This window comes from Rhinatrema bivittatum, chromosome 2 (assembly GCF_901001135.1).
Source record: "Rhinatrema bivittatum chromosome 2, aRhiBiv1.1, whole genome shotgun sequence".
NCBI classification, from domain to species: Eukaryota; Metazoa; Chordata; class Amphibia; order Gymnophiona; family Rhinatrematidae; genus Rhinatrema; species Rhinatrema bivittatum.
In genome coordinates, this window is record NC_042616.1 from 330,164,843 (window position 1) to 330,179,742 (window position 14,900).

The 14,900-nt window shown below is 42.7% G+C and overlaps 1 protein-coding gene across 2 annotated transcripts in view; it reads right to left on the reverse strand.

Annotated features, from left to right (window-relative positions):
* The window catches only part of BBS9 (Bardet-Biedl syndrome 9), a 1,052,120-nt gene that overhangs the window by 832,384 nt on the left and 204,836 nt on the right, over positions 1-14,900 (reverse strand). The window contains exons 1-2 of one of the 2 annotated variants that reach the window (XM_029589777.1): positions 10,214-10,478; positions 2,318-2,492 (exon numbers count right to left, since the gene is read on the reverse strand). The exons of the other annotated variant lie outside the window; for it this stretch is intronic. Coding sequence (XP_029445637.1) covers positions 2,318-2,492; positions 10,214-10,238 — 200 coding nt within the window. The 5' untranslated portion in view covers positions 10,239-10,478. Of the gene's footprint in view, positions 1-2,317; positions 2,493-10,213; positions 10,479-14,900 lie in introns of those variants that run through there. 2 annotated transcript variants of the gene reach the window in all.

A 14,900-nucleotide genomic window follows, 5' to 3' on the forward strand; every position in this document is an offset into this window, starting at 1 on the left:
TTTGAAATTATCCTCTGGGGCAAGGAAACCAAAATGGGATTTTTCTTTGGCTCAGACACAGAATCTACCCCAGGAACCCCGAGCATTTTCAAGGTCTGGAAAATCAGAGCTGGCAGTTCATCTCTATGAAAGAACTGTAGCATAGCCCTAAACGATTCTAATCCTGGAGGAATTTCACCATCCTCTAGAGAGTCAGGATCAGTCTCATCATCCGTGCCATCCGGATCTCTACTGGGCAGTCCCGCTGCCGATCTAGGTGTACCCCGGCACTTAACAGTAGGTCTAAGCAAGATTCCAGCCTGCGATTCTGCCCTGAAAGCATTGGACAGGGCTGAGGACTACATCTGAAGAAAGAATTGCAATCCCTGGAAAAATTCTATCCATGAAAATGTAGAAGTATCCATACCAAAACCAGGAGGTACCGGAGACATACTCACTGAGCTACTCTCCTCTGCTGAAGAAACAGTTAGGGGATTTCCAAAATCAGGTGCCCCATCTGACACATCTTTCCCCGGGCCTACATCCGGTTGGGAAGAACCAGACTTAGTGAAATCAGAGGAAGACAATTCTCTCTGAGTCTCCAAACAGCGCTTGCACAAGTTAGCAGACATTCCAGGCTGAAATGCCCGAATATGACAAGTAGCGCAAAGAGAAAGACGCTTAGGTTTCTTAGGAATAGGCGCCATTAGGCCAACAGTGCGCTGAGCAGCGACCAAAGGCGTGCGTCCATCTTTTTTTTTTTTTTTAATTTAGGGCATCCAAAAAATTAGGCGTGCAATACTTAGGCATCTCACACCTAGGTTTCCCAATACCTAGGCTTCCAAATCTTAAACGTCCCTAGGATAGGTACTGCAAAAGAAATGTAAGCACATAGCAATGCTCAGCTTGTGCGCCCAGGTAAGCGTGCGGCCACTAAGGTGCCATCTAACTTGGATGCACAAAACGAGGCCCAACTAAGCATGCAAAAACTGGACTTACAACCTGGATGCACAGCTAGACGCACACAACAAACCAACAAACCTGTAGAGGGCAGCCTAAAGAAAGCGCGTGACGCCATTGAGGCCTACCACGTGGCATGCAGTGAAAAAGCCTCAGAACGAGGCCTAGCCTACAGAGACTGCTCAACCCGCCAGGCTGCCCACGTCCCTTGACCTCCCACGGTACAGGACCAACATCAGAACGGTGCGCCAAGCACACAGACCAGAGGAAGGAGGAACACCTTCCAAAACACACTCCTCCTCTGTCAGTATTTATTTATTTATTTATTTATGTTAAAACTTACCTGAGCTCAGTCCTACCTGGCTGAGTACAGAGACTGTCTTTGGCTGCAGAGGGAGAGGGCATATTCCGCAACCGCCATGCTCGGCTTCTTGCACCCACCACCGGCTGAAAATCCAGCTACCAGACCAAGGCACATATCACTTCAGGAATTCTCAACTGGGGGAGGGACCATTTTGTATCACCGAAGGAGAGTGGGGCAAATTTATTTTCCTTATATCTCCTTTTTTTCCCAAATTGAAGCAATCCCCAGTTGGGAGATGCACATTCACCATCTGCTAGAGACGGAGAATACTGGCAGGCTGATGTCACTGTAGGGGTATATATACTGTGATGTCAGTTTGCTCCATCTCCATCTGCTGGTAGAGGTGCATAACCCACTTGTTCTGGATTCATTTAACTGGACACTAAGAAATTAACTCTATCATTAAGCACAGCACTGAACAAGGTATCATATGATTGTTTTAAAGGGGTTACAATCTAAACCTAAGCGCAGTGAGACTGTTATACCATGAGTGAAAACAGTGAAAGCTGAAACAAAGTCTCCAGTTTCAGAGCTCTGTTCTTTATTCAATAGCTGGGTTGTAATGCCATCCTTAAAGATTATCATTTTTTTGGAAATAAGATATATTGCTTGATGGATATATTTTCTTATTTTTGCATTAGCAGGACATGTAGCCATATTAAGGAAGTTCAGTTTAAAGCATATCTCATGAAAGAAAATAACGTAAAAGGCTGTAAGGAACACAAACACTAACAAATGTTTCATAAAATTATATTTAGTCATAGTTCCCACAATAACTCCTATCAGTTTCATTTATATATGGCCAACAGGAGCATGACACAAAATGGTGCAAAGAAAGATAATCTTGCAGTGGTACAAAAAATAATAAATCATAAAAAGTCTTGGCGCCTGCTTTAGCACACTTCAGTTCCCCCCTTACCTCTTTAAAAGAAAAATGAGGGCCTTAAAAAGAAAGATAGTGTCTTTAATTACATTGTGAATAGTAAAGAAAATCATTCAAGTATTCATACGTACTTGTAGCTCTCAATCTGTCGGCAAGAAGAGACTGTTATGAAGGAATCTGTCCGAGAGCTGTAACTCAGTGGGCCAGGTAGAAGAAAGCCAGGCAAGTATCTTCCAAAAGCATAGCTTTCCTGTTCAAAGAACATAAGCATCCCATCCATGGACTGTATGCAAATTAAATCTCGACCTAAATTGACACAAATGATTAAAGACTAGTCACTTTATATGAAACAAATCACGCACAATGAAAGTATGAAGCAATAACAAATATGCATGTTTAACCTACCCTTTACAATAAATAAAAATGCTCTAAATGTGTTTATCATCTACAAAGTCCCCTTTTCACTTCTGAAGAAAAGGAAACCCTTAGGAGTACAGGACTATAACAGGACTCATTTCCAAGTTATCCCAAATTTTGAGCAGTAGGGGGTGGGGGGTTATACAGTTTACCACCAGAAGAATGTTACATGGTGCAAAATACATCCTGGTGTACTGTGGAATAACTGTCACTTGTTTGTAATTTGAAAATACTCCAATAATGAATTTTGTAAGATGAGCAGTACTCTCCAGATTACATGCAGACTGTCAATAAATCATCAACTGGAAACTCATGAGAAATCTTTAAAAAAACCATAGACCAGAAGCTTTCACAGCACTCCTGGCACCACCCTTACGGTCTTTTTACTAGATGAAATGGGAGCATTGACCAAGAAAAGGAGAAATTACTACTTACCTGATAATTTCCTTTTCTTTAATAAGGACAGGTGGATCCAGAACCAGTGGGTTATGCACCTGTACCAGCAGATGGAGACAGAGCAAAACTGACATCCCGGTATATACACCCCTGCACTGACATCAGCCTGCCAGTATTCTCTGCAAAAGCCAACTGTGGACAAAAACTAACAAAAACTTGATTATTAACAAGCAACCACTCCAGTACTCAGCCAATGGGAAACCAGAACTCAGACAAGGCATGCAATAATACTACTCTAGAGACCGCACTGATATTTACTAGTACTCTCCAGAATACGCAGCCATGCAGGAGGACCATAGCATAACCAACTGGCAGTCAAGGACAGGAAGATAGATCCACCTGTGTGTACTAAAGAAAGGAAATTATCAGGTAAGTAGTAATTTCTCCTTTTTTAGTGTTCAGACAGGTGGATCCAGAACCAGTGGGATATACCAAAGCTACTTCTGAACAGGGCAGGAGGCTGCTCACGGTCCAGTCAAAACCGCACGTATGAAAGCTACATCCTCCCGGGCCTGCACATCCAGATGATAATGCCTGGAAAAGGTGTGTAAAGAAAACTAGGTTGTAGCTCGGCAAATTGTGATGGGAAACAGCAATCTAATCTGTGCCCATGATACTGCCTGAGCCCTAATGGAATGAGCCCTAACCTGACTAGGCAACGGCTGCTCAGCATCCACACATGTGGCCTTGACTACCTCCTTAATCCAGCAGGCTGTTACCCGCGATGCTAGTTCGCCCTGTTTACTTCCACTATGGAGTATAAACAGCCAGTCCGATTTCCTGAGAGGTTCAGAAACCGCCAAATATCTCAATATATGCCTCTTAACATCCAAGCATCGTAACAGGCGATGTTCATCTGCATCTCTCTGTCCAGAGATGGCAGAGAAACGGACTAATTCAAATGAAAATCAGAGATCACCTTTGGCAAAAAAGATGGAACAGTACATATCTATATCGTCCCTGTAGTCACTTTCAGAAATGGCTCCTGGCAAGACAATGCCTGTAGTTCAGAGATTCTTCATGTGGAACAAACTGCCACAATAAACAGTTTTCAACGCAAATAACCTCAAGGACAGGTTACACAGTAGTCAGTACCTTCAGTAGTCAGAAGGTGGAACCCACCAAGAAATCCTAAACCAGATTAAGACTCCACAAAGATCCTGGCAAACCGCAGGGAAGGACGAATACACTTCACACCTTTTAAGAAGCAAGCGGATTGTGATAAATTGTAGGAGGACCTTGTAAGACTGAAAGATTGGGCATCCAAATGGCAGATGAAATTTAAAGTAGACAAGTGCAAGGTGTTGCATATAGGGAATAATAACCCTTGCTGTAGTTACACTATGTTAGGTTCCATATTAGGAGTTACCACCCAGGAAAAAGATCTAGGCATCATAGTGGATAATACATTGAAATCGTCGACTCAGTGTGCTACAGCAGTCAAAAAATTATCTAATTCTAGCCATCTGTATTGTGTAATATTTTACTGAATGTAAAGCGACCCAGCTTGCTTTTAACCTTAACCTATCCTGCAATTACATCAGAGACCTAGAATATAGGTGTTGGTTGCTGAAAAAGGACCATGATACCACAAATTGTAATGACTTTGGTATTCTGAAATAATATCCAAAAGAATGAATGCAAGAATAAAGAATTTTGCTTAAACACAGAGGTCGATATTCAGCGTGATTGTGAGCAAGAAAGCTGCCCAGATAACCTTACCCAGATAATCAGCAGAACATAGCCAGTAAGTGTTCTGCTGAGTATACCTGATAAAGTTGGAAAGTTGGCCATTTAACCTTAGATAAGATATTCCCCCCCCCCCCCCCCAAACTTACCTGCCTAATTTAGGCTGATTAGTGCTGAATATCAGCACTGCCCGGGGAAAGTGAAACTGCACTGCAAGAACGCCCCCCAGCACCACTTTCAGGCCGATACAGTAAAAGTCGCGCGATTCAGTATTCAAAGTCCCTAGCGCCTCTTTTTTGACAGGAGCGGCAGCTGTCAGCGAGTTTGACAGCAGACGCTCAATTTTGACAGCCATGGGTTCAGAAACCGGACACTGGCAAAATTGAGCATCCAGTTTTCAACCCGCGAGCCACGGGCTGATTTTAAATTATTTTTTACTTTTGGGACCTCCGACTTAATATCGCCATGATATTAAGTCGGAGGGTGTAAAGAAAAGCAGTTTTTACTGCTTTTCTGTACACTTTCCCAGTGCCGGCACAAAAACTTGAGACATTATTGTAAGTATTGCAACATTGTGTTTTACTGCATAAAATACATTTTCAATATGAAATAATTGGTGACTAAGCAATGATTAGAGATATCAGTGGTATGTATATAAAGGGATAATTTTGTCTCAAAGGCTTGTTTATCTGCAATTTATTAATGACTATCTATCTTTTGTAAGAATTTTGTAGAACTAGTTTTTTCTTGATTCTTTTCCATGCCACATATGTACTGTCATCCCATTCGAGATGTATTTTGATTATTTAGTTGGTCGATTGATTGGGTTTCTATTTTTAATGTTTATCATTCTGAAAACATATTTTAAAAATTTAGTTCAGTTGAATAGAGAGATGGGGACGGGGTGGCTTTGGCAGAGAATGTGGCTATTTAATCCAGAAGGGCTATTGCACAGCCTATACAAGTAAATTTTAAAAGCCCTGTGCGTGTGAATAACGGGGGTTACGTGCGTGGCTGGGCCCTGCGCATCAGAAGGGCCCAGCCACACACCGAAATGCCGGGCTGCTGAAAAGGGGTGGGCCGGGGACGTGGTCTGGGCGGGGAGGGGGAGGGCAGGGGGTGGGCTAGGACAGCGCCATTTAACACTGTCCCGGGAAAGTGCACGCTGACAACCGGCCGGCGCACCGAGATTACTTACTGCTCCTCGGGAGCAGAAGTAAACAAAGAAAAACAAAAGTAGCTACCGTACGAAGGGGTTAGGGGTCGAGGAGGAGAGGAGAGGAGGAAGGGTAGGAAGGTTAGTTAGGGGTATAGGGAAGCTCCCTCCCAGTCCACTCCTTAATTGGGTGGACTGGGTGGGAACTGGGGAAGCCCTACTCCTGTCGCTGTGCGTTGCCTTTTTAAATTTCCCCCCCATGCATGGAGGAGGCCACTCACCGGCATATGTGTGCAAGGATACTGTATTTTATAACTCGCGTGTTATAAAATAAATGCGGTCGGGGTGCACGCTAGGAACAATTCGCACATGGATGCACGTGAATCTTAAAATCGACCCCTAAATGAATAATAATATGCCTCTCTCAAGGAAGGGCCTTATCCTAGACACTCTAAAATAATACAGTGGTCTGGTCAATTCTGAAAAATCTTTCATTTGATATAAATGTGGACAACTATAGTGTAAAGAGTAGCAGGTGAGAGAGCACTTATTGCTGCAGCATAGTGACACAGCCTCGAGGGTGAACCCCTGAGGCATATATGCCAGCAGCTGGCAAATGCATCCTGCAGCGGAACAGTCTGGAGCTTCACTTTTACCAGTCACCTCCTCCACAGGTTGAGCCCTTGGGTTCTGGCGACCAGCAGGACTTAGGCGGGTCACTAGGGTGGTGGTGATAACTAGAGACTAAAGACACACCAGGGTCAGGGCAGGCAGCAGACTAACAGAGTCAGAAACAAGCCAAGAACGGAACAGGCAGCTAGCAAGAGTGCTCAAGTCCAGGAAAAGGGTCAGATCCAAGCAGTAGGTAATCGTGGTCAGGTCCAAGCAAAGGGGTCTGGCTGAAACAGCAGGCAACCGTGGTCAAGACCAAATGAGAGGTCAAGATCCAAAGAGGCAAGCCAAGGATGAATGAAGCAGCTCAAGTGGTAGCCAGCTATGGATTTAGAAATCAACCACCCTGATTCTTAGAGAATTGCATTGGCTGCCAATGTGCTCTTGTGCCCAATTAAAAAGTTTAAAATTTGCCTTTAGAATCTTAAATGGTCTGCAGTCTATATTACAGAACTGCTTTTTCCATTATGTCTCTATGCGGACTTTAAGAGCTGCCCAAGAAGTTCTGTTATATATTATCTCTTTTACAACCCAACTTTCAAAAGCATTCACTAGAGCACAAAAGAGGGCACGCAAAGATTTAAGAACATCAAAAATGCTATACTAGGTCAGACCAGGGTGCATTAAGTATGGTATTCTGTCTCTGACAGTAGCCAGTCTGGGTCATAAGTACTCATCAGATCCAAATATTTGATCTATTTCTTGTATCGCACTGTCAGGGATAAATGCTGGGTTTTCCAAGTCTACCTGGCTAATAACTGTTTAAAGACTTTTCCTTCAGGAACTTGTTCAATCCTCTTTTGAACCCCACTAAGTTAATTCCCTTGCCCATGTCCTCTGAAAATGGATTCTATAGCCTAAATAGCCACTGAGTGAAAAAACTACTTCCTACAATTTGTTATGAAAGTCTGCCAGGTGATGACTGTAAATGCGTTTTACTATGTAAATATCCCTGTCCCTATTCTCTTTTTTCCTCCTATCCCAGTTGTTAACTTCCTTGTTCATTGTAACTATTACTTTCTGCACCAGTTCAATACCTCTAGTTCTATGTTCAATGCACGACTTGTTAAATGTAAACCGACTTGATGCAACATCTGGTCGTGAAAGCCGGTATAGAAAATAATAAAATAAAATAAATAAATAAATGATTTCTTGAATGTCCCCTAGTCCCAGATTTCCTTGAAAGGGTAAAAAACCATTTCCTATTTACCCATTCCATCACATATGATTTTACAAATTTCAATCATATCCCCCCCCTCTTAGTTATCTATTTTCTCAAGCTAAAGAGTTTTAATCTGTTTAGCCTTTTTCATAAGGGAGCTTTATCTATCCTCTTTACCATTCTGGTCACCCTTCTCTATACCTTTTCTATGTCTGCTATGAATTTTTTTGAGATGCGGGTGACCTGAACTGCACATAATACTCAAGGTACAGTCGATCATGGATCTATATAAAGGCATTATGATATTTTGTTTTATTTTCTATTCTTTTCCAAATAATTCCTAACATTCTATTTGCCTTTTTGACTGCTGCCACGCATGGAGTCAAAGATTTCAACATATTGCCACAAGAACTCTGAGGTCCTTTTCCTCGGTGGTAACTCCTAACAAGGAGCCCAGAATCATGTATTTGTAGTTGAGATTATTTTTTCCTATGTGCACTTCTTTGTACTTGTCCACATTAACTTGCATCTGCCATTTAGAAGCCCAGTCTCCTAGACTCACAAGGTCCTTCTGCAGTTCTTCACAATCCACTGTCATTTAAAAAAAAATTTCGTATCATCTGCAAATTTGGTCATCTCACTCGTCATTATTTTCTCCAGATCATTTATGAATATCCTAAATAGCATAGGTCCCAATATAGACCCCCTTGGGCACACCATTAATGACTTTTCTCCATTCAGAAAATTGACTATTTAATCCTACACTCTATTTCCTGTCTTTTATCCAGTCACCAATCCACAATAGGACTCTGCTTCCAATCCCATGACCTCCCAATTTTGTCATGAGGGACTTTGTCAATTAACTTCTGAAAATCCAAAAACACAATATAAACCAGCTCAACTTTGTTCACACGTTTACTTACACCCTCAAAAAAATCTAATAAATTAGTAAAGCAAGAGTTCCCTTTGCAAAACCCATGTTGACTATCCTCTATTAAACCAAGTCTATTTATGTGGTCAGTAATTTTGTTTTTAAGACTGGCTTCAACCATTTTGCCTGGCACAAACGTTAGACTCACCGGACTATAGTTTCCCAGATCACCCCTGGAGCCATTTTTAACAAACTGGCATAACATTGGCCACCTTCTAGTCTTTTGGCACCATGGCTGCTTTAAATGACAGGTTGCAAATCACCAGAAACAGGTCTGCAATTTCATTTTTGAGCTCCTTCAGAACTCTGGGTGAATACCATCCGGTCCCAATGATTTCTTATTCTTTAATCTGTCAATCTGAGTTATCTTCTCCAGTTTCACAGTGATTCCATCTAGTCACTCAGAGTCATCACCATCAAGAAATATTTCTGCTGTGGGTCAATAGACGCAAAGAATTAATTTAGTTTTTCTACAATTTCCTTGTCCTCCTTGACCACCCCTTTTACTCTTCTGTCATCTAGCAGCTCGACCGACTCCTTCACAGGTTTTTTTGCTTCAAGTGTACTTTAAAAAGATGTTACTTGTTTTTAAATCTATGGCAAACTTCTTTTCAAATTCTCTCTTATCCTGCTTAATTACTTTTTAACATTAACTTACCAGTGCTTATGCTCTTTCCTATTTTCTTTGTTTGGGTCTTCTTTCCATTTTTTGAATGATGCCCTTTCTGTTTTAATTGCCTTTTTCATCCTGGCAGCGGTAGCATAGGATCTACTTAGTGTTTGGGTACTTGCCAGGAACTTGAAGCCTGAATTGGCCACTGTTGGAGACAGGATGCTGGGCTTGATGGACCCTTGGTCTGACCCAGTATGGCAATTTCTTATGTTCTTAGAGGTTTATAAAAAATAATGAATGGAATGGAATGAGTAAACGTTAATCAGTTGTTAACTCTTTCAAAAAGTACAAAGACCAGGGAACACACAATGAAGTTACTAGGTAATGCATTTAAAACTAATAAGAGCAAATATTTTTATTCCTCAATGCATAATTAAGCCCTGGAATTTGTTGCCAGAGGATGTGATGAAAGCTATTAATGTTGCTGCATTTAAAAAAAGGTTTGGACAAGTTCCTAGAGGAAAAGTCCATTAATCATTATTAAGGTAGAGTTATAGAAATCCACTGCTTATTCTTGGGATACGCAGCTTAGAATCTATCTACCCCTTCGGATCCTGTAAGGTACTTGTGATCTGGTTTAGCCACTGTTGGAAACAGGATACTGAGCTTGATGGACCGATCTTTGGTCTGACCCAATATGGCAAGTCTCATGTTATGTTCTTAAGAGTTGGCCCCAAAGAAGATCATCAAGTTATACGTGATATCAGTGATAGATCAGAAAAAGATGGATTGATATACAGATTTTACCTAAGACAAGAAACTATATTATGTCATGTGGCCTCCTTTAAGCAGACAGTTATTGACTTGCAATATAGGGAAATCATTTCATATAGCAACACAAACATACACATACAACTATACATTAACATACCGTCAACCACACGCTCAAGCCTCATGATCCAGATCCCGGTGCTGAAATCCACAGCCTGTTGAGGTCCTCCACCATGGTTCCAAGAATCTAGCTTCTACTCTACATCCCACTAAATCTGGTGCATGCTACTACTTCCGGGTTTTAAAGGCCTGGTTTCCTGAACTTCCTGCAGCACTAGATGATGTTAGCACTACTCTTTTATATATATAGAAGTCCATTCCACTCACTGGATGTCTTAGCAACAGGTCTTGCTCCTGCTCTTGAGACTCTTCACTGTTCCGGCTCTATCTACTTCTTGTGACTGGCCTTGTTGCTGACTTCATAATACTTGCTGCCTGTCCTGACCTCGGATTGGCTCTTGCCTGTGCCTGAATGCTGACTGCATTGACCTCAGATTGACTATCACCTTTGCATGAACACTACATGTCCTGACTTCAGCCTGCCATACCACTCCTCCACCTCCTGCTACAACACACTGCCCCATGTCATGCCCATTAGGTATTACCTGTGAGGCCCTACCTAACTCTTGTCAAGTTGTCGTCTTGTGACCTGGATTTTCACTGCTCCAGGTACGTGATGGCCATGACATATTCATTTACAACAAAGAAATAAAACAAGAAATATGGGAGAGTTACGTTTCTTCATATAGACTTGAAAATCTTTTACCTCATCTAGTTCTGTCAGCCATTTGCTTTTAATGGCCTTTTTAATATTTCAGTTTTAAAAAATGCAGTCTAAGAGCTCAGCCAGAAATATCCATTTTAAACAGCTTCCTACAGCCAGTTGGTTTTGCCAGTGACATTTATAAAATGAAAAATGATGATAATGATTTTCTACAGATCAGATGGAATCACTTAATGTAATGCACATAGTTTAAACATTGATGCCTCAGGAGGAATGCCCCTCAGTCATCAAGTTACGTTCAAGTATCAAACCAACTGCTGCTGTTTTCTACTTTAAATTACTCAAGAACATTAAGAATACATTTTATGGTACAATTTTTTAAACCACAAGTTACTTCTAGGATTCATGTGAAAGCATGTTATATTTATTTGAGATGAGTCTGTAATTAAGGTAATGATTTTATCTGGATTTGATATGTTAATGATTTCTTTCTCTCCCAATCATCCCTTTGGCACCAGAACATGCTCATAAAAATAAATATTTGATGTAATCAATGAACTGAGCAGTGTATGACACCCAGTAAGAGAACTCATTGTCTAATGATAGTGTATGAGAGCAATTTTCAAAGCCATTAATCCAAGTCAAAGAGCTTTTTGAAGATTGCCTACTCTGTCGGTGAGCATTTTTGCAAGACCATTCTGGGATGGGGTTAGGCCAGGGAAGGCAACAATATGCATAGTTTTGTATTTTTAAACTATGAGGATAGTTTTCAAAAGGATTTATGTAACTACTATTTTAGCAATTTTCAAAAGCCATCTACCTACTCAAAGTGCACTTACACGGTTAAATCGTATGGACAATTCAATAGCAATTTTCAGAAGCCCATTTACATGAGTAAAGTGCATTTACATGTGTAAAACCCCAAAGATGATATTCAAAAGTCATTTAGATGGATAATGTAATAGTTATCTGTCTAAATGGCTAACCTGAAGGACCCAAAAAGCACAAAGGAAGGCGATCTATAAAAGCCGTCAGGGTGAACAAAGGAATAGATGTGAAATTCCTTTATTGAAGTGGAGACAAAAGGGTAGCCCGATTCTGGCCGAGTTTCACCGTATCGAGACGGCTGCCTCAGGGGCTTGTGTGTATTCTCTTCAATTCTTAAATTGAATAATTTGTGTATGGAGGATCATATATATCACTATATGACCAGCAAAAGTAATATATCTTTTGGATGCATTCACGGATCGATCTCCACTTGTGCGGACAAAACCTGGCTATATTTAGCTCTTATCCAGCTAAATCTCTTAAGATATCCAGGTAAGTAGTGTATTATCCAGCCAAACAAGGCCAGATAACTTTAGTCCTAACCAGCCACATTCACTCATTGGCCAGTTAGGGTTAAAGTTATCTGGCTATATGTAGCCAAATAACTTTATATATTCAGTAGGATGTTTATCCCGCTGAATATACTGGACAAACTATCCAGCTAACTGTAGCTGGATAACTTGTCCTCTAAATGGCCTACTGAATATTGACCTCCCCATTTTTAAGTGTGTAAATGCTTTTGAAAATCAGGCCCTGTGTGTGTTTTTTCAGGGAAAAAGTATCAGCAAAACAATCAGGTTCAAATCTCTATCAGTAATTTTTCCCTAGGCAATTTTCAAAGGGAGAGAGCAGAGTTACTTACCTGTAACAGGTATTCTCCTAGGACAGCAGGACGTTAGTCCTCACAGATGGGTGACATCAGATGGAGCTTGGCACATAGAACTTTGACTGGCACAATGAGCATGCCCAGCATGCCACTATCCGCATCTCACACGGGGTCCCTCTTCAGTCTCGTAACACAGAATTCACAAGCAAAAAAATAAAACAACAAAAAACGCATGAGAACCCAACTCCGCGGGGTGGCGGCTGGATTTCCTGAGGACTAACATCCTGTTGTCCTAGGAGAACACCTGTTACAGGTAAGCAACTCTGCTTTCTCCTAAGACAACCAGGATGATAGTCCTCACAGATGGGTGAATACCAAGCTACAGGCTGCTCCCAGTAAGGCTTATGACCAACAGGCACCAAATCAGGTGCCAACGGGCACAAAAGTAACTGCAGTGCTGTTGGTAACACACTGCAGACAGTGTGAACCCAAACAATGGGCCTTAGGCAGGGAGAGTTGGGTTTTTAAGCCTGGAAGAGCTTACGAAGGACAGATTGGCCGAAGTTCCTGTCATATCGACCAGCCTTGTCCAAGCATTAGTGAGCAGCAAATGTGTGTAAGGAACTCCACATTGCGGCTTTGCAGATTTTGGCAATGGTAACCGCTCGTAAATGGGCTAGCGATGCCGCTATGACTCTCATAGAGTGATCCTTAATGCGGCCTTCAAGCTGAAGGTTTGCCTACGCATAGCAGAAGGAGATGCAATCTGCCAGCCAGTTGGACAGTTTGTTTGCCCACCACAACACCCATTCTGTTCTTGTCAAAGGATATGAAGAGTTGAGTGGTCTGCCTGTGGCCTGCAGTGCATTCAAGATAGAAGGCCAAAGCCCTTTTACAGTTCAAACTGTGTAGAGCCTGTTCGCCTTGGTGAGAATGAGATCTTGGGAAAAAGGTGGGCAGAATAATAGACTGATTAAGATGAAAATCAGTCACCAACTTAGGCAGAGCTTAGGGTGAGTATGCAGGACCACCCTATCATGGAAGAACTTCATGTAGACTGGATACCAATGCCTGATGCTCACTAACTCTGCGAGCTGAAGTGACCGCTGTGAGGAACAGAACCTGCCAGGTTAGGTACCTCAGATCACAGGAGCACATAGGCTCAAACGGGTCACACATGAGCTGCACTAGAATCATGATGAGGTCCCAGAACACAACAGGAGGATGCATGGGAGGGCTTCATCTGAAGCAACCCCCACATAAATCGCCCTACTAAAGGCTGCACAGAGTTGGGCGTACCACCAATACTTTGATGGTAAGTGTTGATGGCACTCAGGTGGACCCTGATTGAGTTGGTCTTCAGGACAGCTTCCGAGAGGTGCCACGGGTAATCTAGCAACTATGGCATGGGGCAGGTAAATGGATCCAAGCCATGACCCCCACACAAGATGGAGAACCTCCTCCACTTGAGCTTGTAAGACTTTCTGGTGGAAGGCTTTCTTGAAGCTATCAGTACCTGACACACGTCATCAGAGAGGTCGAGAGACTGCAGGACTAGCCTCTCAACATCCAGGCCATTAGAGCTAATGACCTGAGCTTTGGATGGTGCAGCCTGCCCCGATCCTGCATGATCAGATTGGGGGAGGTCCCCAGATGGATGGGCTCCCTGATCGACAGGTCCTGCAGGATTGGAAACTAAACCTGCCTCAGTCAATTAGGGGCCACCAGGATCATGATCCCCTTGTCCTGCTGAAGCTTCATGAGAGTCTTCATGACCAGCAGAAGCAGAGGATACACATACAGAAGACCTTTGCCCCAGTAGCAGGCAAAGGCGACTGAGGCTGGCTTCCCATAGCTCTTGTACAGGGAGCAGAAGTGGCTGACTTTGCTGTTGCAAGGGGAGGTAAAGAGATCCACATCTGGGGTTCCCCACAGGCAGAAGATCTGGTCCGCTACCGAGCGGTCCTGCAACCACTTGTATGGTCAGAACGCCCAACTCAGGCGGTCCACCACCACATTTTCTGCCACCACAGCCAGGTAAATCGCTCACAAGAGCATGCCTTGGGATAGGGCACAGGACCATATCTGCACCGCCTCCTGACAAAAGAGGAATGAGTCCATGCCTCCCTGTTTGTTGATGTACCACATCACAACCTGACTGACCATTTGGATCAGGTCAGCTTTGTGGGACAAACGATCCCAAATCACCCAAAGTGCTGAGGATTGCTCGGAGCTCCAGGAAGTTGATCTGGCAGTAAGCTTCCTGTGCCGTCCATCGACTCTGTGTCCGACGGCTGTCCACATGTGCCTCCCAACCCAGGGTGGATACATCGGTGGTGAGCACAATCTGGTGCAGGGAAGCTTCAAAAGAAAGTCCCCACTCCAGATTGGAGATATTTTCCCACCAAG